General features: G+C 42.4%; 1 protein-coding gene across 1 annotated transcript in view; it reads left to right on the top strand.

Annotated features, from left to right (window-relative positions):
• The first annotated feature begins 522 nt into the window (after nucleotides 1–522).
• Nucleotides 523–24577, top strand: part of LOC111232552 (protein diaphanous homolog 1-like) — a 36122-nt gene continuing 12067 nt past the window's right edge. Inside the window, exons 1-10 of the mRNA XM_022760126.1 lie at nucleotides 523–538; nucleotides 3562–3660; nucleotides 3842–3936; nucleotides 4944–5045; nucleotides 5437–5676; nucleotides 6365–6494; nucleotides 6772–6896; nucleotides 7020–7184; nucleotides 7723–7855; nucleotides 12289–12378. Of these exons, the coding sequence (XP_022615847.1) occupies nucleotides 523–538; nucleotides 3562–3660; nucleotides 3842–3936; nucleotides 4944–5045; nucleotides 5437–5676; nucleotides 6365–6494; nucleotides 6772–6896; nucleotides 7020–7184; nucleotides 7723–7855; nucleotides 12289–12378 (1195 nt within the window). The remainder of the gene's footprint in view (nucleotides 539–3561; nucleotides 3661–3841; nucleotides 3937–4943; nucleotides 5046–5436; nucleotides 5677–6364; nucleotides 6495–6771; nucleotides 6897–7019; nucleotides 7185–7722; nucleotides 7856–12288; nucleotides 12379–24577) is intronic.

The following is a 24577-nucleotide window of genomic DNA, read 5'->3' as shown; positions in this document are numbered from 1 at the left end:
TTTCTCTTTCACTTCCCTTTTTTTCCCCTCCTCCTCTTAATTAGAAACAGAAGTCAGAAATGGAAGAATTTCGTTTTTCTTTCATCACACACATACGTATGTTTGCGTGTAAAGGCACACACAGACACAGCCCCCCCTTTTTTTTTATCATCTCTCAGTGCCAGGCAGCTGTTGGGGAGATGAGGGGGAGGTGTTCCAGGAAAAGATGTGTGTGTGTGTGTGTGTGTGTGTGTGTGTGTGTGTGTGTGTGTGTGTGTGTGTGTGTGTGTGTGTGTGTTATGGGTGGTAGGGATTTGTTCCCAGAAAAGGATCCTTCTTTGTGCGATGGTATAAAAAGGCAGCTGGGACAATAAAACATGTGGATGTTAAGATGTCAGCACTCCACAAGTGTGTTCGTATGTGCTTGAGTATTATTTGTGTGTGTGTGTGTGTGTCGGTGTGTGTCTATTCACATGTGTGTTCTGCCTCTGTCATCTCCTCTCCTCCCCAGCAATGACTAAGTTTAACATGGTGCAATGCGCCATGGCCACCACTAGAGGTGCCATTGGCTCATAAATGAAATAAGCTGGCTGTGCATGTGGAAACCACGGAGCAGCCATTTTACAATCTGAACACCAGACCCCATTTTATGAATCAGCCATGATGTCAACATAGCTAAGCCTGATCCCATTGGCTGGAGCGCAGCTGGCTCTGTAGCTATTATAGGACGGATGTACACACACAAACACACATGCTCCCTCACCAGTTCTCCATCTCTCTGAGGTACACACACGCACTCACACTGACCTAGTGACATGATGCCGGCACTAGGTCACTAAGTCCCAGTCTTACTGGATTGTCATTTCTTCAGATTATATACTATCCAGATAAAGTATTCATCTGCACTGTAGCAAGTATCTGTCATTGTACAAGTCTCCATGTGCGTATCTGTTTGTGTATCCAGGGTGTTAAGGGGTTTAAGCTCTTACTGATATTACTATAGTTACTCTTAGATGTATTTATTTCTTTCACTATTATCTTTAGAGATATTAGAGGTTCCCTCATTATCTAGATGACACTATCTTCAAGAAGTGAATTATTTTATGTCATTATCAGTCTCCCTGTTTGTGTCTCTGTCTTGAGATGTTTATTTGTGGATGCAAGTCACTTCCTTTGAGTCTTTTTCCTAACCTTTCAGCTGTGTTTATGTGTTTGTGCGAAGATATTTATGTTGTTTCCTCTCAGATGTCCTGATGGAGTTTCCTATCCTGTGTGTGTGTAATGGTTGACTTCCTGCTATGGTTTCCTGCTCTCAGCAGGGACTATGGCTGGAGCGTTGAGCACACAATAGGATTATTGATTCATGGTAGTGATACACATGGCTGATTACACTGATATAACAGAAATTATATGCAAACGGTAGAAGTACAGAGTTCAAACAGGTCAGTTTTCTCTAAAGTTTGAGTCAACCTGTAGTTAAATTTAAGTCAGACTTTAGACACAAGTGATGGTTGATTCTGAGAGGGGAGTTTCATAAAGCTGAGGCTGACACTGAGTGAAACAATGGGACTTATTGAGGCCACAGTCCACTGACTGACCGTTTTGTGTGTACGTGTGTGTTCTAAATGAACGGCTAAATGGAGAGATGAGGAGCTCATTAAGAGGCCTAGACTGGAGAGAACACACTGTCAGACTGATTGGCCTCTCACATCAAGACACAACACTGTTTGACTGGACATATGGAAGGATGGACAGATGGATGAATGAGATGTTATGCTGCAGTGGCTGTCTCTGTGACTGCTTGGAGAATACTTAGTGTTGCTGTTTGTATGAGACTATTTCGCACTAATCTAACAAACTGCAGTTGAGTGTGGATGGATTGTGGGAAAAGATGGTTGAATGACTGACAAATAAAAAAAATTAAAAAAAAGCCAAAAATACAAAGAGCTGGGGGTGAATCTCGTGGACAGTAAGGATGGACAGCAGACATTAGTAATACTAATGTGTAGAAAGTTAAAGTAAGTCTGTTGTCATTATTTTGTAGTGGTAACAGCAGTTTCAGGTCATATAGCCACTTAATTGTAGTGTCTGATGTCATTACATGAGGTCAGTGGAAGGCAGTGGAAACAGGTGGGCCGCTCAGCACGACGGGGCCTATTTTGATTCATATTGTTTGTCTGTGTGTTTCAGACAGAAAGTGACAAAGAGACACCGCATACTCATACTTTATATGCTGTACCAGCATTGTTGCTGGCTTTTTTCCAGACAGTAATTCTTGTGTCCAGTTCCTGTCTGGTTTTTACAAAGATAACACAGGCCCAGAGAGACAAGCAAAGAAAAAGTCTTGCATAGAGATTAAGAAAAACCTAAAGAGAAAGAGGAACAGAGGTATGCAGGAGAGATGAACATGCTCCAGTGTTTATTGTACTTTTTGTACAAGGGATGAGAAATGGTTTGTTTCCTGTAGGATTTTTAAAACTTTGTGGACAGCTATAGCTGTGGTTTTTAGACTGAGACATACTCCTAGGGCTTTACCCCAGTCTCTCAAAATTACTTTGTCTGATCCACACCTGAAAAGGCATTTCATTTATAATAGAAACAAAAGAAACTCCTCACATTTCACAAGCTATAACCAGAAAATGTTTGGTATACATACCTTGTAAATGACTAAATGGTTAATTTTGTTGTTGTTGCTGATGTCATTGTTGATCTACTAATGATTTTAGCGCTAAGCATGACATACATTATTTGTGCTTCATTTTCAGATGGATGTTAAATTGAGTAAGAGTGATTGGATAATATTGGCTAAAGCAAGTGAGCAACTGTGACATCCAGTTCTCAGCTGACCTTAGGTCTGATGTGCCTCTGTACAGTGGGCTGTTATGTGGTCAAACCCATGTGCTTGTTCATCTTTCACTCCCAATTCTCATCTAGTGCACATTCACCCCCACACACTGACACATCCTTACAGTCACAATCCTGACCTTGTCAGAACAAGTTAATGTGAAGTTTTTCTGTCAATGTGTGTGTGTGTGTGTGTGTGTGTGTGTGTGTGTGTGTGTGTGTGTGTGTGCGTGTGTGCGTGCGTGCAATAGAATGTACTGTATACGCATATATACATGTGTGTAAGCTGACAGCAAACTTTAAATGCCTTCAGCTAACAAATGTCTGATCATATTTACCAGACCTACACGCACCAGGGACATCTTTCCCCCAGTGTTATAGCCATTTCATAGTAGTTCAGTCTTACCCCAGGTCACTGATACAATAAACCTAACACCTCCATGACACCATACAGTTAGGAGAGAGTGAAAAAAGTGAAGGCCATGGCAAGTCTGTCGGTTTTTATAGCCATCATATAGGCCCTCTGTCTTCCCCTCTAATCCACTTCTGTTTTACAGAACCCACTGATTTCACTACTGGCCTTCTTTCCAACATTATTTCTATTCATATCCAGCAGTACTAGTCATCTTGCATTAAGAAAGTTACCAAGAAGTGTGATCTCTAACAAAGTCTCCTCTTTCTTCTGTTCTTCTCTGTATATTACCATCCCCCTCCCAATTTCTTTGTCTACCTCTCCAGCCAAAAAAGAGCAGGATGGAGGAGATGACAAGAAGCAGCCGCAGAAGAAGAAGGTGAAGGAGCTGAAGATTCTTGACTCCAAGGCTTCACAGAACCTGTGTAAGTCCACTGGCAGAAGTTCACATGTTTGAAACCTTGATACCCCCATACCAATGGCTTGGCTCTTCAAGTGCATTTAGTGATCTCCTTAATTGAAATGTCAGCAATAAAGCATGTCCAACTGAATCCCAATTGGACTTACTAAGTTACTAAGTGCTGTCAATTGTGTTTGCTCATGCAGCAATTTTCCTGGGATCATTCCGTCTCCCTTATGAAGAGATCAAGAATGCCATCCTGGAGGTCAATGAGAAGATCCTAACGGAATCCATGGCTCAGGTACTGAGCTCAGATCTGCCTTGGTGTCTGTACACAAGGTTTCCTCATGATATTTCTCCATGTTGCCTTAAAGAGTAGATCAGTTTTATTTATATATATTTATTTGTGGAATAAAATGTGAAAATAATGAGAAGGAGGACAGTGTATTGAGCTTATAGTATTGTTGAGAATCGTCAAGGTTCAGGGATGTTATTGTGGTTATGAGAGAGTGGCACTTAACATAGTTTTTTTTCCATTCTGCTTCATCACCAAAGCAGCAGAAATAATTAGCTTGTCCCATTGTATTTCTTTCATTACATTATGTAGTTGATGCTATGTTATCATTGTTAATGCACAGAAAATTTATTTCAACATTATAATTAACCGGCTCATGGGCTAGCATTGCTGTGGAGTTTAGCAAAGTGGCTATTGCAGGTAGCTCAACATATCATTGTGTGTATATAGATAACAGGATTTAATTGCTTGGTGCTAATGTAGCCGTAATGGAGATAGGTAATTGATTACCGTTGTATAAGGGAGGAGATATAATTTCACTTCTACGCCCTTTGAATGCATTTAGTTATATTGGTTGTTAATATTCCAAAGTACACAGTCGTTTATTGATGTATTTGTTTATTTGTGTTTGTTCAAAATACTATACCACTATGTAATGTATATAACCAACACTCTAAAAGTTGATAAGTAAACGTCTTATATCCACTGTTTATTCTGTGCTGTCTGACTGGAGCCCTGTAGCAGCCAAATACTCCTACCAATTTACAGGGAGCTAAGTGCCCAACAAGTATACTCCTGCCTTTTCATGTGTCCTTCAGCAAGACATTGAATCTCTGCCAACTTCAAGGTTGCTGCTCAGTAACCAAGAGAAGTTTTCTTTCAAGGGTCAATCTGTCTGTCTTTGTATTTTGTGTAGACCAGTGTCTTGTTCAAGGAGTAGTTTGTGACACATATAAGTGGCACAAACATAAGTGTCTCTATATCCTGTTAGCCATGTATATTCTCTCTTTTAGAACCTGGTCAAACAACTGCCAGCACCAGAGCAACTGAGTGTCCTGGGAGAGATGAAGGATGAATATGATGACTTGGCTGAGTCCGAACAGTTTGGAGTAGTGGTGAGAAGTGACACACACAAAATGAAAAAAAAACACACACAAACAGACGGACAATTCTTCTTTATTTGTTGTTTTTTTAATAGATATAGTTTTCATTCCCTGCTGACTTGGACATGACTTAACCACAAACATAGCAGGGAAATCAGTGTGATGGCTAATGAGGCATAGAAAATGTTGAAATGGTAAGATAGAGTTATACAATTGTCAAGATATTAGACGTAGAAAATCCTCATGCTGTTAAACAAAGACTCCTTTGTTCAACTGTGGAAGATGTGAGTAATGGATGAAATCCCCTTCACTCACACACACTCACTGACACACACACAATCTATGTGGCAACAACCATACCAGGAATGGATGTCAAATCCCTCACCCTCTTTTCTCTCTCCAGATGTCCAGCGTGAAGCGACTGATGCCACGGCTCCAGGCCATCCTGTTCAAGCTGCAGTTTGAGGAGCAGCTTAACAACATTAAGCCAGATGTGGTTTCTGTGACAGCAGCCTGTGAGGAGCTCAGGCAAAGCCAGACCTTCTCCAAGCTGCTGCAGATCATCCTTCTTGTCGGGAACTACATGAACTCTGGTTCTCGCAATGGAAAAGCATTCGGCTTCTCCCTATCATACCTGTGCAAGGTATAGTATTAGGCGTAGACATACTACATGCATACACAAACAAACAGAATGATTTCGCTAGAACAGCATTTAGTATTACATGCTGAGTACTTCTTGGAGGTCAAGTGTGGATATGCTGACATACAATACATAATGTGAAATGGTCCCCAAAAGAGTAAAGCTTTCACCTTTTCAATAATTTGTATCTGATTTTCATATTCAACAAAAACAGAATCTGTTCCCATGCCATGTTATTCCATGATAGTTGATTGACAAGAGGAGGTCTACAGAAAAATGTGTGTATAGACAATAGCATGCAAGGTTTTCCCCTATGCCTGTTCAATATTAGCTTTAGGTTCTGTATGTAGTGTATATGTAACACAGATGTACACACGTACTGATGCTCCCACAATTTGTTCATCAATACAGTTAATACTACACAAAGTTAGTGCAACAGCAGTGATATCTATAATGTATTAATTCTAATCTTTCATCTTATTCTGTATTGTAGAATAGGCAATATGGACACACAGACAAAAGTGCATAAATGCTGTAATTTTGGAAACCTACAATCTTACTCACACATCCATTTCCACTAAGCTGTAAACAGAAAAGTGTGAAACACTAACATCACATGCAGACATTGAATAACTTGCGAATGATTACCTTTTCAGTCTACCCTTTTTTAATCAGTTCTTCTTCCAATCAGCTGCGTGACACCAAATCAGCTGATCTGAAGCAGACACTGCTTCATTTCCTGGCTGATGTGTGCCAGGAGCAGTATCCTGAGATTATGAGCTTTCCAGATGAGCTCATCCATGTGGAAAAGGCCAGCAGAGGTACACGGGACGTCTAACTGACCTATATACATCTCTTTCCCAACAGAGCATCACACCTTATGATCACTCTTTACACTCTTGTTGATACAACATGCTCCCGCTGGGTCAGCTGGTGGCGTTGCATACCGATATGCCCTTCCCTTATTCACAGCAACACTTTTAGTCATATGAAAAAAAGCACATATGCTAAGTTATGTATGTATAAGTTATGTATGCGGGTGGATGCAAGGTATGAAGGTGCTCAATATCATCAATGTTTCCCTCATGCCCCCCGCAGTTTCTGCAGAGACAATTCAGAAGAACCTAGAGCTGATGGGCCGTCAGATCAAGAACCTTGAGAAGGATCTGGAAACCTTCCCTCCTCCACAAAATGACAAGGACCTGTTTGCAGAGAAGATGTCCATATCCTCTTATTCAGTTACCTATTTAATACAATTGCTCAGCAGTTACTGGAAAGAGTGTGTTTGTATAAAGATTCAATTCATAGAGATTTTGTTTCTATGTTCCTTAACACCAAGTCTCCACAGTTTTGTGATCAGTGCCCATGAGCAGTATGAGAAGCTGGATCTTATGCATAAGAATATGGAGAAACAATATACTGACCTTGGAGACTGTTTTGTCTTTGACCCGAAAAAAATGTCTGTAGAGGAATTCTTCGGGGACCTCAACACCTTTAAAAACATGTTTCAGGTGTGTGACTGTTTATGCCTGTGAATGAACAAACTCATGTCTGATATTATTCAAAAAGAGGAGTGGTGTGGTTTTCAGTCTTTCCTGACCACCCTCAAAAAACAATGTTACGCATACAGCACAAAGACATACACAGGAGTTAGAAAAAAATTGGTAGATGAAAGATGAAAGACAAATGTCAAACCAGGATGAGAAAAAACTGGAGTGTGTGCACCTATTAGTATTGACATAATAATAATGAGAGAGAGAGAGAGAGACTGCATTATATTATGAGTTTATACATCAGGTTTAAATGTGCCATTTGGGAGGGTTCCTGCAGGAAGTAACTTGTTTTACCAGTTATCGTTGATAACCGCCATGCACTGGTTTTGAGGTTTTGTTTACATACAAAGAAATCCAACAGATCCGTCTTACATCTGTCTTTTTGAATTTGTGTTCAAAGAGTCACTGTCAACTTAATATTAGTTATCCACACTAACACTATATTTGCCCCCACACCATCTGATGTTTTCTCCTTCTCTCTTACTCGCCTCACCAGCAAGCAGTGAAGGAGAATCAGAAGAGGAAGGAGGCTGAAGAGAAGATCAAGAGGGCCAAGCTGGCGAGGGAAAAAGCAGAGAAGGAGAAGGAGGAGAAACTCAAGAGGAACCAGCTCCTTGACATCAACGCAGGTCACAATTGCTGGATCATATCTCTTTACCTGCATGTGACTGAAAGAGAGAGGAACACACTCCACATCTTTCACTTTGTATTTCCCTCAGATTCCAGTTGGGGGCAGTCAGAGTCCACAGTTCTGTGGAATATTTGTGTGTGTGTCTTTGTGTATGTGTGTGTGTGAAAGAGCAAACCATCAGTATTTGCAGACCAGAGTTAATCTAATGTTGATGACCCGTGTTTTGAAGTAAGCAAGTAACAACAAAGCGCCACAGAAAGTGAGGGTAAGGAGGATGTATACAAGGAACTCTTTGACCTCTTTTCACTCCTCTGGTGAAAAGGGGATTTGCTTCTATAAAAGAGAACTCAAAGGAAGCCTAAATCTCTTTATCACCAAAAACATGTTTCATCCCCTCTATGAGATGCTGTTTTACTCTGAAAAATGCTAGCACTATATTGTCCTATGTAACACACAGAAATTCAAACATTCTCATCCCCGTATACACAGAGTTAAAACCCAAATCCTGCCTTGTAGACACACATTTATGCTCAGGCACTTTTTTCCCCCTCTCTGAGACTGTGACCTAGTTTTAATACATTCCTCCTCTCTTTGGCTCCAGTCGGGTTCTCCTGGGACTCCACAGTCAAAATTTGCAACAGCCCCAGTGCACTCTGTGTATTTGTGTGTGTATGTGTGTGACAAAATTACTGTCTCTTTCTTGTGAATGTGTCTGTTTTGCTTTGCTTTTGTGTTAGAGAAACATTGTGTTGGCCAAAGTGTGTCTGTGTGTGTGAGTGTGTGTCCGCGTCTGTTTTGCGAACCTCTTTTAGAAAAACTCTTTCTGTTTCTGGCCTTTCTCCTAGTGCCCCATGTTCCAGCTGGCTTCTGCTCTCCTCTCCTTACTTTTCTTCCATCACTCCCTCTTCTTTTTTTCCTTTCCCTCCCCCTGTGTCTGTCGTTCATTTAAAGGGCACTTAAAGAAACAGCACTTTGCTTGGAATATTGTGTCTCGGTGTTAAAAGTATGGAGTAGACATTTTGTGGTAGAAAGCTAGTAGTCAGGTTTCATGTTCAGTCTCTAGAGGCATGCATGAACAGAACATAATAGTGCTTCAAAGATGTGTGTGTGTATGTGCATTAGTGGGCTAGAGATCATTTACATACAGGTGGCATATTTGACTGCCCTTGCCTGTAGTCATTCAATTCCCCCCTATTTAAATTCAACCACACACAAATCCGGCATACACACACCTGGTCTTTGTTCTGCATTTGTTTATAACCCTCATACTGTATGGCTATTACACAATGGTTGTTTTCAGCAGCTAGTCTTTCGCACGCTGACAGTCTTCCCAGTTCCCTTTTTTCCTTTCTATCACCTACTGTTCTACTCACATACCCTTACTATCTCATGAACTGTCTGAATGTGTAAACATAATATCCCAGTTGTTGGTTAAACCCTGGAAGGTCAGTGTGTGTTTGCAGTTTGTGGCCTTGTCATTCCTCTGTAAGCCAGACAGACAGACGCTCATTCAGAGGAGCCTCACATGTGCTCAGCATGTGATGATAGTTGTTGTGAATAACTGATCCTTCTTTGAGTCTTTGTAGATTATTATTATCTCATCTTTTGAGAATTAAGTGCTTTTATTCACGTTGTTAGACTCTTGTAAAACATGGAAGTTCAAGATTCAGCATACCAGACTGGCACACCCAAAAGTCCACATTCACCATCTGTGGTTTAAGTAAGAACTTTGCTCCAATTTGACCTGATACATACTCTTTAATGAAAAATCCATCCCTGCTTGTCGTACATTGGACATATGCCAAAGCTGCTTGGAAACCAACTATTCCTTATTTCTACAGCTAGGTGTCAGTACTGTCTGTAAAAGATTGTGTGAGGCTGTGTTTTTATGCATGTGGCAAAGGGTGTGTGCATGTCTGGTTTACACACCCATACAGTTGCTGGTATGGGAACTGCCACTAGGAGTGCTCGTGCTCCACTCAAAGAGCAAGTGAGGGAGTAGTGTGGGGGAGGGTAAGAGAAGGAGGGGAGTAGGGCAGCAGATGCTGTCTTGGGGATTAGACTGTGTTGTTGTCTCTTGGAAAAGGAGGTTAGAGGAAGAGAGGAGAAAGGCACAGGGTGAGAGAGGGGATCAGATGGGATAAGCTTGGGTAGCCTGATGTCTCACTCCAGGCGACTGTGAAGGAGAGGCACAATCATGACACATTAGGAAAATGGAAAATCTGTCCTCAACTCATTTGAACACTGTCCATCTTTGTCCTGCTCTTTACTTTTTCCTCTGTTTTTTTTCCCCAGTGCTTGTTATCCCACCTCTCTATGTGAATTTCTCCATTTGTGTCCTCATTTTTTATTGTGTGAACAACCACTAGGGATGCTGTTGCTCCAACAAACCAAGATGCGTCCTGTCCTCTTGTGTGTGTGTGTGTTGTTGTGTGGTGTGTGTGTGTGTGTGTTGTGTGTGTGTTGTGTGTGTGTGTGTTGTGTGGTGTGTGTGTGTGGTGCGTGCGTGCGTGCGGCGCTATATGCATGTCAGACAGGAAGTGTCAGTGTGTGTGCACATTCCAATGTAGATCGGATCCAAAGAGACATCTTCAAAAGCTCATGATCTAATGCTATTACACTAATTAATCCGTCTTATGTTCTTTGTTGCTTCAGGCAATATCATCCTGTTTGTATGCTGTATGCATGCTTGTGCTGCATTGTTGTACTGAGCCTGACTTTACCCCTGTTTTGAGGCCAGTTCAATATTGATTTTGTTTAGACTGTCAATAATAAACCATTAACCATAAATCTATTCCATAGAAAAATCATGAATTGGCAAAAGCACATGATTATCATTAAGGGACTAAACCCAACAAGTGTGTTTTTCCCCCATTATTAGCACTGTTACTAATTGCTAACAAACCAAATATTGTAAAACTTTTCTTTGATGAAAGAAGACTCGTATATGGCTTCATAAAATAGTGTTGCCCAAGGCCACACTCACATGGAAACACTATGAGCGGTATGTACAATGTTACAGAGTACACAGGCCCCAGGACTGTCTAGTTTTAGTTGGGAGTTCACTCGGTCAACAATAAGCCTGTTTTATACACACTAGGTCGTTGTGTGGTCCCTCTACTGCCTCTAGTGCATTTTCACAAATAGGTTTGTGTGTCTCTGTGCTTCCACCAGTGGTTTAAGCCAACCATGTGATTAGTGTAAGTGGAAATGTGCCAGATGTGTTTCCCCGGAAGGAGAAAAACATGGCCTACATCTTTTTGAACTGTCTGTGCAGTTCCAGGACATGGACATTGAGGGGTGTATGTGAGCTTTGCAAGGCTTGGGGAGTGTATGAGAGAGACTTTCTCTGACGTGACAGGCGAGACCACTGGCCATCTGCTTCATGGCTTACTGCAGGATTAAATATTGTGTGTGTGTGTGTGTGTGTGTGTGTGTGTGTGTGTGTGTGTGTGTGTGTGTTTGTGTGTGTGTGTGTGTGTGTGTGTGTGTGTGTGTGTGTGTGTGTGTGTGTGTGAGTAGAGCTATGTGCGTATGTGTGTTTGTGTTGGGGGGGGGGGGTTGGGAGGTGACGACATAAACCTTTAACCCCCAGCCCCACTGCCCCCTTTTCCAGACCCCTCTCTTTTCAGGTTCCAATAGAAATAATTAAAACCATCTGCCTGAGCGCTGAGCTGTGCCACTGAATCCTGCCCACAAAACAATCATGACAACACTCACACACATGTACACACAGCAGCATTGCCATGGAGCACACCCCTTTGGTTTGACGCCCCCTTCTGTGATTTAAGGCCACCAGCCACTGAAACTGTGCAGAGAATGTGGATGTAAACAAACACACCATGAGACCACCCATACAAACTGTGCCTGTACACAAACACAGATACAAGGGTCCTTTCCAGTCAATACATTCTAACTGTAAACTGTAATTACTCATTTTGCAGTGTTTTGATTTAATGAGTTTATGTGCAGGTTTGGTGTCAGTGGATGTGTCTTTCCAATAAGGGTGTGTTTGTGTTGTAGAGGTTATCTCCCTGAAAGTTCAGTGTTTAGCCCCTAGCAGTGACAGTAGCTGAGCTAGGTCACTGCCTATCTGGGTTAATACAGCTAATTTGCCAAAGTGGCCATGTGGCTGGTAAATAACCCCCCTGCCCACATGTATCCCGGCGTGTCTGAGAGGAGCAGCAATAGGAGGAGGGTTTTGCAAAACCACCAATTACTGCAATGTTGTTGGGAAAGAAAATGTCTGTATATTTCGGGGAAGGGTATTGATTTAAAATAACATGGTTGTGAAAAGCGGGTTCTGTGCGTGTGTGTGTGTGTGTGTGTGTGTGAGACATAAATAAAAGTTTAAATCCGCCTCCACATGTTGATTTCCTCTAGTTTTTGCTGACGCATTGCTGATATTATGTTTTGCTCGTGTGTTTACAGAGGATGATGAAACTGGTATCATGGATGGCCTGTTGGAGGCGCTGCAGTCCGGCGCTGCTTTCAGGAGAAAGAGAGGACCCCGGCCAGCAGGTACACATACACAAGCGGGACTGTAAATCTTCACAAAAACGTGTAGATGTTTCAAAGTGTCATGTCTTAGTTGATTTATAGATTTCAGTTTCTTTTCACACACATTTGTGGTATTCATTCTATACTGAAACACATGTAGCATATGAGACTCATTTGTTCCATGTTCCTCACTGTCTCTATATTTCTGTCAGCACACAACAACAGGTTTGTTTGTATTCCTGTCTCTGTTCCATCTGTTGCATGGCTCAGAGACTGTGGGTTGTGGTAGTATTCTCTGGCCATAGTTGCCAGGCCCCAAAGTCAATTCAACAAATTGCTGGCATAACAACAAAAGAAGAGGGAGGGTGCCAAGGGTGGGTGTGGGCAGCAAGATACTTAAGAGAGGAGCAACGGGTGAGGGTGTGGTTGCGGAATAGGAAAATATAAGAGAAATATAACCAAGGAAGATAAACTAGAGTGTGGGTAGAAAGTTTAAGGAAGTGAGATCACTGAGTGAGAAATAGATGAAACATGTATGAACTACTGGCTAAAATATGAAGAAAATCTGAATCATTAAAGTCCCCCTCCACTCAAAAATATGCTTTCCCTATTGTTACTTCACTTTGAAGTTTCTCACTGTATATCAGGCTGTTTTCAAATTCATCCGCTGATGAGGGAGAGTTGCAAAACTTGCACATATGAGCCCAATTCTGTAACATTGCAACTAGTTGGGAGGTCAATCATGGCAAGTTACACAAGTGTGATCTGAAAAACTTGAAACCAATGTGCACTTACACTAAGAAGTAGTAGAAAGCTGTTTCACATGGTTTTATAGTAGTAGTATAAAGTAGTATAAAATATATAGTATTATAATCATTCAACTTTCCATTTTATTGTAGAACAAAAAATTGGAACAGTTTTTCTCATTACTGGGCCAGCCAGAAGTCCATGTCCTGTGTGTGAGAACATCCTCCTGCGCACAGCTCTATTCTGTATTGATTTTCATTCAGGCCATGTAGTTCTGTTTGTAAGCTCATAGAGAGACCAGTAATGTGGTTAGGTACTTTATCTGCTGTCTGTCCTGCTCCCCAATCCTGTCATATTCGCTAATTGGATACTAGAGTATTTTTCTCTCTCCCTTTTCTTTTTAAACTGTATGTGTAGCACATTTTGTGGATAATAAAGTCAGGCAATACCATGCAAATGAAAATGTAAGTTGTTCGAATAGTAACTTTGTAACATGATTCCTGGTGTTAGGAAACTCATGCGCAACCATGTGAGTGGGAAAGTGTCCAGTGCCATTAAGTTATAGAGCAAGAGAGAGAGCCTGTGTGTGTGTGTGTGTGTGTGTGTGTGTGTGTGTGTGTGTGTGTGCACACGCACACCATCACACAACACGACGACACCCAACACACACACCACACACACACACACACCGACACCACAAGCCACACCACACACACACACACACCACACCATCGACACCACACACACACACACACTATCACAAACACTCAACACACACAACACACACCACCACCACCACCACTACACACAGGCTCTCTCTCTTGCTCTATAACTTCATAGGCATCTGGACACTCCTTCCCACTCAGCATAGGATTGCGCCATGAGTTTCCTAAACACCAGGAAATCATGTTAACAAAGTTACTATCTCGAACAACTTTACACTCTTTGCATTTGCAGGTACTTGCTGCCCTGACTTATTATTTCGCACAAACAGTGATGCTAACACATCTGACGTTTAAGACATAGGGAGAAGAGAAAAATACTTCTAGTAATCCAATTAGCGAATATGACAGGATTGGGGAGCAGGACAGACGCAAGCAGATAAATACCTAACACAATTACAACTACTGGTCTCTCTATGTAGTGCTTAAACAGAACTACATGGTCCTCTGAAACACTGCGACACACGAAATCAATACAGGAATTAGAGCTCGTGCAGGGAGGTGTTCTGCCAACACACGACGACATGGACTTCTGGCTGTGGCCAGTTAATGTGAAAAACATGTTCAATTTTTTGTTTTCCACTAATCAAAAATGGGAAAAGTTGAATGATTATAATAACTATATAGTTTTATTAACTCTTACTACTACTACGTATAAAACCATGTCGGAAACATGTCTTTCTACTACTTTCCTCTCAGTTAAGTGCACATTGGTTTTCAAGTTTTTCAGATCACACTTGTGTAATCTTGCCATGATTACCTCCCAACTAGTGTGCAATGTTAGCACGAATTGGCTCATATGTGCAAGTTTTGCAACCTCTCCTCAGTCAGCGGAATGGAACTTTGAAAACAGCCTGATATACATGGAGAACTTAAAGTGAAGTAACAATTGAGGGAAAGCCATATTTTTTGAAGTGGAGGGGGACTTTAAATGATTCAGATTTCTTCTATTTTAGCCAGTAGTTCATACATGTCATCTATTCTCAGCTCAGTGATCTCACTTCCTTAAACTTTCTACCCACTACTCTAGCTTTATTTTCCTTGGGTTATATTTCTCTTTATTTTCCTACATTCCGCAACACACACCTCCACGCCGTTGCTCTCTCCGCTACTTAAAGTATTACTTGACTGGCCTACACCCACCCATGCACCCATCCCTCTTCTTTTTTGTTCAGATTATGCCAGCAATTTGGTTGCATTGAATTGACGGCCTGGCAAACATATGGCCAAGAGATATACACACAACCCACAGTCTCTGAGCCATGCAAAACAGATGGACACAGAGACAGGAATATCAAAACACAAACCCTCTTGTTTGGGTAAAACTACAGGCTGATGATTCTGACAGGGATAAATGGTTTATTATAGAGACCTCAGATGTGTATGATCGACATGGAACCAGATGATGTATCCTTCGATATGAGCGTACAAAGGTCTCCTTCAGAGTGGTTATAGATCAGTGGCATAATAACCACAATGTAGATGTGTGGAATAGAAAAAATCTTGAACATCTAGTCTATAAGGAGTCAAGACGGAACGTCACCTTGACACTTCCTCTGTAATGATCATTCTTCACTCCTGTTTATCGAAATTTACAGGTCCCCGCAGTTGGTTCGGTGATCGCTCACCTAATTGTAATGCTGCAAGGCCCAGTGGCGTATGGCGTTCTCTACTTCTCTTTACGTCCCTCGGCATTAAGCACGAGGGCGGCCTGTGGGACTAAGGGCAGCAAGCGGACTCTAGAGTACCAACACATCACCCATATCATTTGTATTACTCGTGTCTTTCCATTCGAAGTCCATCTGGGTTTTACTAACACATTAAGGAGTTAGTTATTCCGTCCTTTGACCAGACCGCAGGCAATAAACAAATAGAATTCATCATTTCAATTGGGCGCTCAGGCAGAAAACAGGTTGATCAAATAGTCAAATTCATATTGAGGATGTGATTAAATACTAATTTATCTTTCATTGTTCTCACACCACACACACGCACACTCCACACACACAACCCACATCTGCTATCAAGTAATCTCCGCTCTACTCTTTCTCACACCCAATGTGCTAGATTTTAAAGATCAAAACCTCGTTCTCCTCCGGAGATAATATACAGTACAGTGTGTTTCTCTTTCCCACACAATTAAACCAATATATTGGGCATGTTAAGCTCTGCGGCTGGCTTTTTGCAATAAGCTCGTTCGCTTCGCGTAATTTACGGCTGCAAGCTGCCTCTCAGCACTCAACGCCGGAGAATTGACGAGTTTGGCATGGACGAGTGAGGGATGGATCCTAATTCTCTCAGACTGCGAGAGCCAGAAGAGTGGGCCCAGCTTTTGGCACAAGAAAATTAGCTATCAAACCCGATGATATAGGACAGGTGACTGCTAGGGCATACTCAGCTACACCTGGATCATCTTTTAAATTGGGCGACTTAAATACTGATGACGTTATCAGGGGGATATCGATTAAACCATTCTACTAACGACAAACACACCCGTTATTTTTGAGAGAGGGAAAGACCTAGCATTACACTAGACATCACAAATCTCTGCGCAAAACATGTTAAAATCTTCCAGTTTTGAAATTTCAAATAAATCAACATGCAAAATGATCCATAGTATTGCACTAGTTATTATCTTCTAGGAACTGTTATTTGGACTGAGGAATAGCACCTCTTTTTGATCTGTAGTTTGTGTACATTGCTCACCATCCTTTCCGATAGTGGGCTTAGATCGGGTTTCATGGCGGTCGTCTCTGACACAACTGATTGAACCAGTCATCCACTTAAACATCTTGGTGTGTTTTGTTAATATTCTCTCACATTACTTTTGCGAACCTCTCGAGTGTTCAGTGGACTTGGTGGCCTTAAATCCACCAGAACGGGGGCAGTCAAAACAGTCTAATCTTAAAATCGGTCTCGGCGGTGTTGGCTCACCTATTTTTTGATTGGCTCAATTGCTCACTTAACTCTGTTCTCCTTGTGGTTGTATGAGCCTATGTTGTGGCAAGATTCCGTATGTGCCATTGAATGTTGTTAAGAGGTGTCGGGCTAGGGCGCATTCCATCAGTGGGCACAGCCTAGCTCCATGCCACTTCGAGTGCAACGAATTGTTTTATTAAATACTTAATATTCTAATTGGAATCCTGGAAAAGTGGGATGGTGATTGGGGTGAGAAAAAGGGCCTTTGGCACGTGAGGCAGTAAAAGAGGTATGCTTATTAGGATTCCGGTCACGATCACACTCTCTATCTCCACCACAACCACGCCTCCGCAATAAATTGTCTCCCAGCCAACCCTGCCTCAAATCTAAAGCTACATGCGCAACAATACATCTGTAGTGTACGGGTGTCAACTTTATCTCAGCTCTACTCTGACACCTATCAAATCACCACTACAGCCACACGCACCAAGCACACACATCGACTAGATCATACTTATGCACACAATACTAGCACTCATGATATACATTCGCATCCACCAATCAAGCCATCGCAACAAGCACAACCACATCACACCCACACACACTCCACCCAGCACACCACACCACACACTCCACCAACAGCACCAATGAATTACTTTAATTCCGTTGGTTGCTCCTAGTGGGCTTAAGCCATTGAAGCAGTCTGGCGATGATTCCTCAGCCCCGTCACAAGTCTCCTTCAGCCGACATCATCCTGCCGCGCCGATGTCCAGTGCACTGCCTCTGCGCGTGATGTCTCAGCGTTCGCCTGTCATACTGCGGGTACCAGGAAAGATACAACCAATGTTTCTCTCTTCATCTTTTGCACCTCACGTGCTGCTCGCAAAGGCCTGAGTGCACATAGTCACACACTTAACACCCTCTACAAATGTTCCATATGAGTCCTTTGGAAACTGCAGACACAGACAGTTTTTCAAGCAAATTGATTGTTAAATGTGCTCCAGTCGTTTTTTTACTAAGCCTTCACCGGGCGAAAACACAACTGCTGTGGGCACCATTTTTCTCCACCTACTAAACACGACATAAGTCAATCATACGTTGAAGCTCTAAAACCACCTTGAACGTTGCAGAACTAACACAAACAGGAGCATCCCAGACGTTACACACACAAAGAACCTTATTATTTATGTTGAAAAAAATTTGCAGTAATAGATCGGTACCCAATTTAAATTCACAGTAGAGAGGACCCCACCCGGAGACGACCATTGGATGTGAGGAGTTCACTTATATAATCATCAGGTGTGACTCTTTTTGCATAAAACCGACCTGAAACACACGCAAGATTATTTAAAAACAAGACAGTCACCTGAGGGGGAGGCCTGTGGATGTCTACACAGCTAACATGTTAAGCTCGATACCCCGCTTCATAGTAGTTTTTCCATATTCTAAGGTGAGCTAAGTGGCCTTGACTATAACCAACTGTATCACACTATTTTATGGGACACTTAGTCGCATGCAAGTTACGGGAGTTCACCGCTCTTCATCATCTCACCAAGAAGAACAGTTTTCTGTACAATATTTTGTGTTTGTGTAGAACAATTAGTGAACAGTTTGTCTTTGAATCAATGGGCTGGCGTAACAACAACCACATTTTTGGGTGTGCGTGGAATCTAGCCCATTAATGAATAATCACCTGTGCTATGTGTGAACGCCGCCCAACATATCAGTTTTACTGCATCTAAAAAATTGATTGTTGTCCCTTATTGGAAGTTGTCCGCAGGACTCTTTAATGATGGGAGTTATTAAAGTTAGGAGTTTAACTCATACTGTAATATTGTACAGCTATCTTATACTACACAAAATTGACATCAAGTTATGACCTCGTCGAGAATGGCTCTTCCGAGAAACAGCGGTCGGGTAAAGTCTATGGCTATCAGAGCTACCAATTAACAAACAATGTGCAAGGCACATGCATGCCATACAGCAATACAACAAACAGTGTGAGGACCATATGATTACTCATGAACTGTCACAGCAAACAAAGAACTATCCAAGACGGATAAGTTTAGATAATAGCAGATCTTTCCGATGCATGAAGCTATTGTGAATATGTATGGTACTGCGTCTTTGGTATCTGCCTGAATGATCTATACATTTAGGAATTGTGTAGCACATCATCTCCTCTGGGACACTGTTCCACCTGACTTTAGTTTCTTTGAGCAATTGGCATAATATGCGCACCACCCCTCAGCACACACAGCACCGACACACAGCACACACAAACGCACTACACTACAGCACACACACACCAAACACATCACCGCACCACACACACACACACACACACACACACACACACACAGCACACACGACACACAAAGAGAGGGAGGAACAGGCCATCTTTGTGGGTTGCGAATGAGTGCGAACAAGGCATTCGGCCGTTAAGTGGGTTTGTTCGACAACAACTAAGAACAAGTTAGAATGGGACACCAATGTGAAGGAATATTCATTCAATTATGTAGGAGGAAGGCGCGTGCGGTATACCGCAATATGCTAGCCGTGAATCGGAAACATTTAAACACATGTAGACAGCACTGTGTAAATCCTAGCTAGGATAGGGAAAGATTAGTAATAATCTATTGGAAGCATGGATAGAAAAAAAACCCAATGAGGGAAAATCAATTCAAGAAGTTGTGACACGAAGAAAGCAGGGGACCGAAAGGATGGGACTCCAGTGTGTGCAAATGAGTTAGAGGACAAGAGTGATTCCATTTCCTAATGTTGTTTCATGATTGTGGCCTTTCTCCTTCCACAGTCGCCTTGGAGTTTGAGACACTCAGCCTGACCCCAAGCTATATTTCCCATTCTGGAGTCCGTAGTGACCTGACTTCGCGACTCCCTCACTTACACCCTGGTGCTCATTATTCTTCCTTCTATTTCTTCCTCTAAGCACCTCCTTTGTGATATCACCAAGAGGAACAATACTTAGAGCCACAGGGTCTGATATCGGCGCCAAGAGACAACATCTGCGATGCCGTACATGCCGCGCCTCCTATCTTTCTTACCACTTCTCCCCAACCTACTTCACTCACTCCTGCTCTACTTGCAAGTCTCGTGCTATTTGGGAGTGGCGAGCAGCACTCGACTTTACTGCCGTACAATGATCAGGCCAATTTAAATACTTGTGCGCAAGTCACGAGATCAGTTCCCCATTACACCAAGGCAAGGCTTGTAAAGTGTGGGTTAGTGGGCCTACTTATGTTATAACCAGACAACTTTTCACAGAGCCACCGCTTTGCCATATGACACTAGATCAATAACTCGCAGCGCGTACAACCAATCAATATCTACTGTAAGCAGGACCTCTTAGCATAGATACCATCCACTTGGACTGTACTTAGAATATATGTAGGACAATTATTTAGGTGGTTTCCAAGCACTTTTGGAGTCAATTAATCCGTTATCCAATAGCTGACTCGGGACTGACTCCAAAGAGCAGGCCGGGAATGGAAGTTTGTTTCAACCTTAAAGAGTACTGTCATCCTACAATAGGGAGTAAACACAAATATAAAACGAGGACATAACGCCAAAAGTGTCATATACCTCTGCTACAACTGAACAGACATGGTGACCGGTGGTGTGTAGGGGAAATTACGTCCAGGGGTGGATGTGTCGGTCAGGGAATCTGGAGAGTGGTATGAACACTGAAATTCTCTTCGAGACCTTCCTATGGTTTCACTAGAGTAATGATCCCTCAAACACCACAACCAACATAAAGGGTGGATTTAAATAAGCAACTTATTACATATTCATATGCAAAACGAATGGACGTAACAATAATCACGCTACAAAGGGATCTCAAAGCGAAGGATCAAGTTCTAATTCGAGCTAACAGATCTGTATCCGAATTTCACATGATTAGAGCAGCTCATGGAAGCACATGGTCTGACGCGGCTCCACTTTTTCTGATTAGCACACGGTGATGAGCGTCGTGTTGACTTCTGCGACCATCCTTAGCGGGGGTCTGGCCTTCACAGGACTCGAGGGAACAAGACCCAAGAGGCCTCACAAAACTGCCAATGAAAACCACGACCACGCTGACCACTTCCAGCCGGGGATGATAGAAAATGGAACATCTCTAACCGAACACCACTGAGAGGATTAGATAACTGTAAGCTGCTTATACCCATTCAGGACAGTTCATGAACGATCAGTAAAGGTATTATTAGTGTGATGGTGCAGTTTAAGAACCAGGTAACGTGGATTTTAGTACGTCTTTTAGCAAACTGGCTGCAAAAAAAACAGAGGACACCCTGTACATGTGCACCTTGGGCGTGCCCACACGGCACAGGAGAACATGTTTCGAACTCGCGAAGCGACGTGCCGAAAGAACATTGAGCTCGTGCTAATATCAAAGAACCCTAACTGATTACCACAGATGTTGTAACAAAATTAGTACCATGCACCTGAAGGTCAAATGGCTGGGTAGTCTTGAATATCTGGTTTACATGAAAAGCCGCAAACTTGACAGGAATGTCGACACATGAACCAGGGTTGTAGGGTTGGGATTATTTGGGTCCGAGACTTTTTGTTAAGTAGTCTACTCAATTAGAGATAGGAAGCGGGCTAAATTCCGAGACAAACACGCTCTTTTAACCGCCAAGAAGCCCTAGCAGTGTCCTTCGATCAGGAGACGTTTATTCGAATTCAATCGTTAGGCTGCGCCGGTAAACAAAGTTGAATGTCTACATTGTAGAAACTTTCTACACGCAGCGGGGAGCGACCCAGGTTCATCAAATATGGCCAATGCCTAATGACTGGAGGATGCCTAGTGACTTTTCTGACGACAACCTTATTTTTGAACTTCCCCATCCTTAGCGAAAGGAGAGCCACATTTTAACCCCAACAGTGACATGCACCATGAACTGGCCACACACTATATTCTTTGTGAACTACTCGAGAGCACTATGGGGTAATAATCCTACACATAGCTAATCTGCTCTTTACATGGCTGCATTAGTCCTTTTCTATTAGGCCCAGCAGAACTTAGGCCATGAGCACCATGGCAAAATCACTCTTGCTACTTACTAGTCCTCTTTATCTATACACCACCAGCATACCCTTCTTATTCTACTTTAAATATCGGAATGAAAAATGTATATCGTTATCTATCTGCTCCATGAGCTGTTGTTTAAACGAAGACGAGACTCAAACTCAATCCAAGCATAAAGTTTTGCTGTTTCTTCTTTACAGTGCCTGTTAAAGCCTGAAACCGACAGCCACAAACTGAGGGGGAGCGGAAAAAGGGAAAAAAGAGAAGACTAACCTCAGCGCATTGCCAGCAGACAAACGCGTCGGCACAGTGTAGATGGGAAGAACAAGTACAGAGAGGAGACGCAGAAGCCCGCCAGTCGTTGGAAACAAATTTTGCTGAGGTCACAATACCGACTGCCAACGCATTCCCACAAGGCCATGGAGCTACCCATGCAAAAAGATTTACAAGTGTGCGTTTTCTACAAAGGAGAGTTTTTCGGTGTGCCGCTAAAAACCAGTGCCGGACAACACGGTGCTAGCCACAGAACGCTGAATCTTTACACCACAAGACCAGTCTACTTGGTTTTGCAGGCCACAAACATCGAACTGTCTTCGCTAATCCTACACAAAAAGTCAGAACAGCAATACTACCAGCAGGCGCACACATCTTTCTCAACCAAGAAAGAGGACAGAATATTGGTCACACACACGGTCCCCATTACGAACCCAGACACAATTAGTCCACAGATGTGCACCATGGCCGGCTGTATTTTGACAAGATTTTCCACTCTCATGACTAGTTGAGGCTTACATCCGGCAAGTTAGCGATTTCCCAGGAGAAACTCGTACCTTGGAGCCATAAGAGGCAGGCAAGCGGAGAGATGTAACCTTAAACAATTAGGTTTCATCTGACTTTCATAGAACATAGCGGGGGAAAAAAAAGGTTGCGTATAGACTTGCCCAAGAGACGTTATTGAGAACAGCACTTAAGATGTTGATAGTAGGGTTATCTACACAAGAGTGGTAAACTTCCAGTGATGATTTGTGGGGTTTAGTTATTATGTTATAACGTCGCTGTGTTATACAGATGGGATATAGAGAATATGTAATGGAAGAATTTCTAGAGAACTGTAAGCAAGTACATCTCGATAAGGCGACATGATATAAGATTGTCAGCGCATATTTTTCACAGACGAAGTGTAACCAACGAGCGAAGATCTACCATTCAGACCGTCCATGTATTAGAAAGAACATTTGTGGTATTTTCGGATTGCATAAAGAAGATCTTCCGGAGGCTTTTCTTCGTTTGGAGTTCTCTCTGTTGTTCCTATACAGTGATAAAGCAAATGCTTCTCCACTTTCACTCAGAGCGAGTGAGAAAGGAGTACAAAGACGTTCCTCTGCTACTCACGATCCTCCCGCTTACTCTCACTGTGTTCATGCGTTTGAGCGCTGATTGATTGTTACAATTGCAGCTTACTTCAAAACACACGAGGGTTCATAGAATCAACATGAATAGATTCAAAACTTCCTGGTCTGACAAAATTTACTAGATGTTTTGCTTCTCGACATCACACACATACACACACGATCACGACACACAGAAACTCGATTTCCCACAAGTATACACTTGTGACTCTTGATTGCCGCGGCGGCAGACCGTGTAAGTTCTTGGCACATGGGCGAATAATACAAAGGGGCTGAAAAGATGTGGAGCAGTGGTGTACGGCTCCACTGCTCTTCTTTGCGCTAGCACTAATATGTCTCAGTTAAAGGTGTGATCTCCCTGAGTGCAATAGTTTTAGATGCTCTAAAGGTGAAGGATTGTTCAAACATTTTCTAAACTGCCTTAAATCTCTCCAGTATGGCTGGGTGGGACCTGCGACGGCGAGTATGGTGGTCAATGGAGCTCGGGTTACCCTCTTGATGTTTCTCCCTCCTGCTGTCTCCTTCTACTGCTTTTATCCTGCCTGCCAGCTCTGGCTCCTCTGCTGCAATCATTGCGTCTTCCAGCCTCCTTTCCTCTTCTTGATTGTGCCTATCCTTGCAACCTGTCTTCTTGGATGGACGTGCGATGTATACCTGATGAGCAACGAAGTGTAGACAACTAGTCAGAATACGTGTTGCTTCGTGCGGGCAAACTATAGGTGTTAGTTGTGGATAACCTAATATGTAAGGTATGACAGATGGGCACGCTGCTGTTGTAGAACAGTCCACGCGACATCATTCTACAAATGGACAGTAATGTAAGACGGATTTCTGGTATCTTGGGACTCCTTAAGCCATTGGTTATGTAAGAACAAAAACCGCTCAAAGCCAAGTGGACAATGAGCGGGGTTGAATCAACGAATAACTGAGGTAAACAAGTTAACTTCACTGAGCCAGGAACCCTACCCAAAATGGCCACATTTAAACTCTGGGATGGTAGTGGAAACCCTCATAATTATATGCAGTCGTCTCTCGCGTGCTTCGTGTCTTCATTATTATTAGTATGTCTTATAAAAATAACTAATAGGTGCACAACCAAAACTCCAAGTTTATTATCTCTCTCACAATCCTGGGCACTCTATGTTTGATTCATATTGTCGTGAAAATTTACCACAGATCATGTTCAACCTACTACCAGATTTAGTGTTTTCTAAACTACCTGTCGTCATGACCGTTGGTGCTCTAGGTAGTTCTGTGATTGACATCTGTAGTGGTTCAGAAGCGACAAACGATCTCGACAAAACCACCCACATTCCTCTTTTGATACATGCCATTATGAATGGTCAAATATCAGTACATTGAGTTCCTAT

Source organism: Seriola dumerili, unplaced genomic scaffold, assembly GCF_002260705.1.
Source record: "Seriola dumerili isolate Sdu_G_001 unplaced genomic scaffold, Sdu_1.0 BDQW01000331.1, whole genome shotgun sequence".
In the NCBI taxonomy this organism is placed as follows: domain Eukaryota; kingdom Metazoa; phylum Chordata; class Actinopteri; order Carangiformes; family Carangidae; genus Seriola; species Seriola dumerili.
Note: the sequence above shows the minus strand (reverse complement) of the source record. Positions and strands in the feature narration are given on the sequence as shown.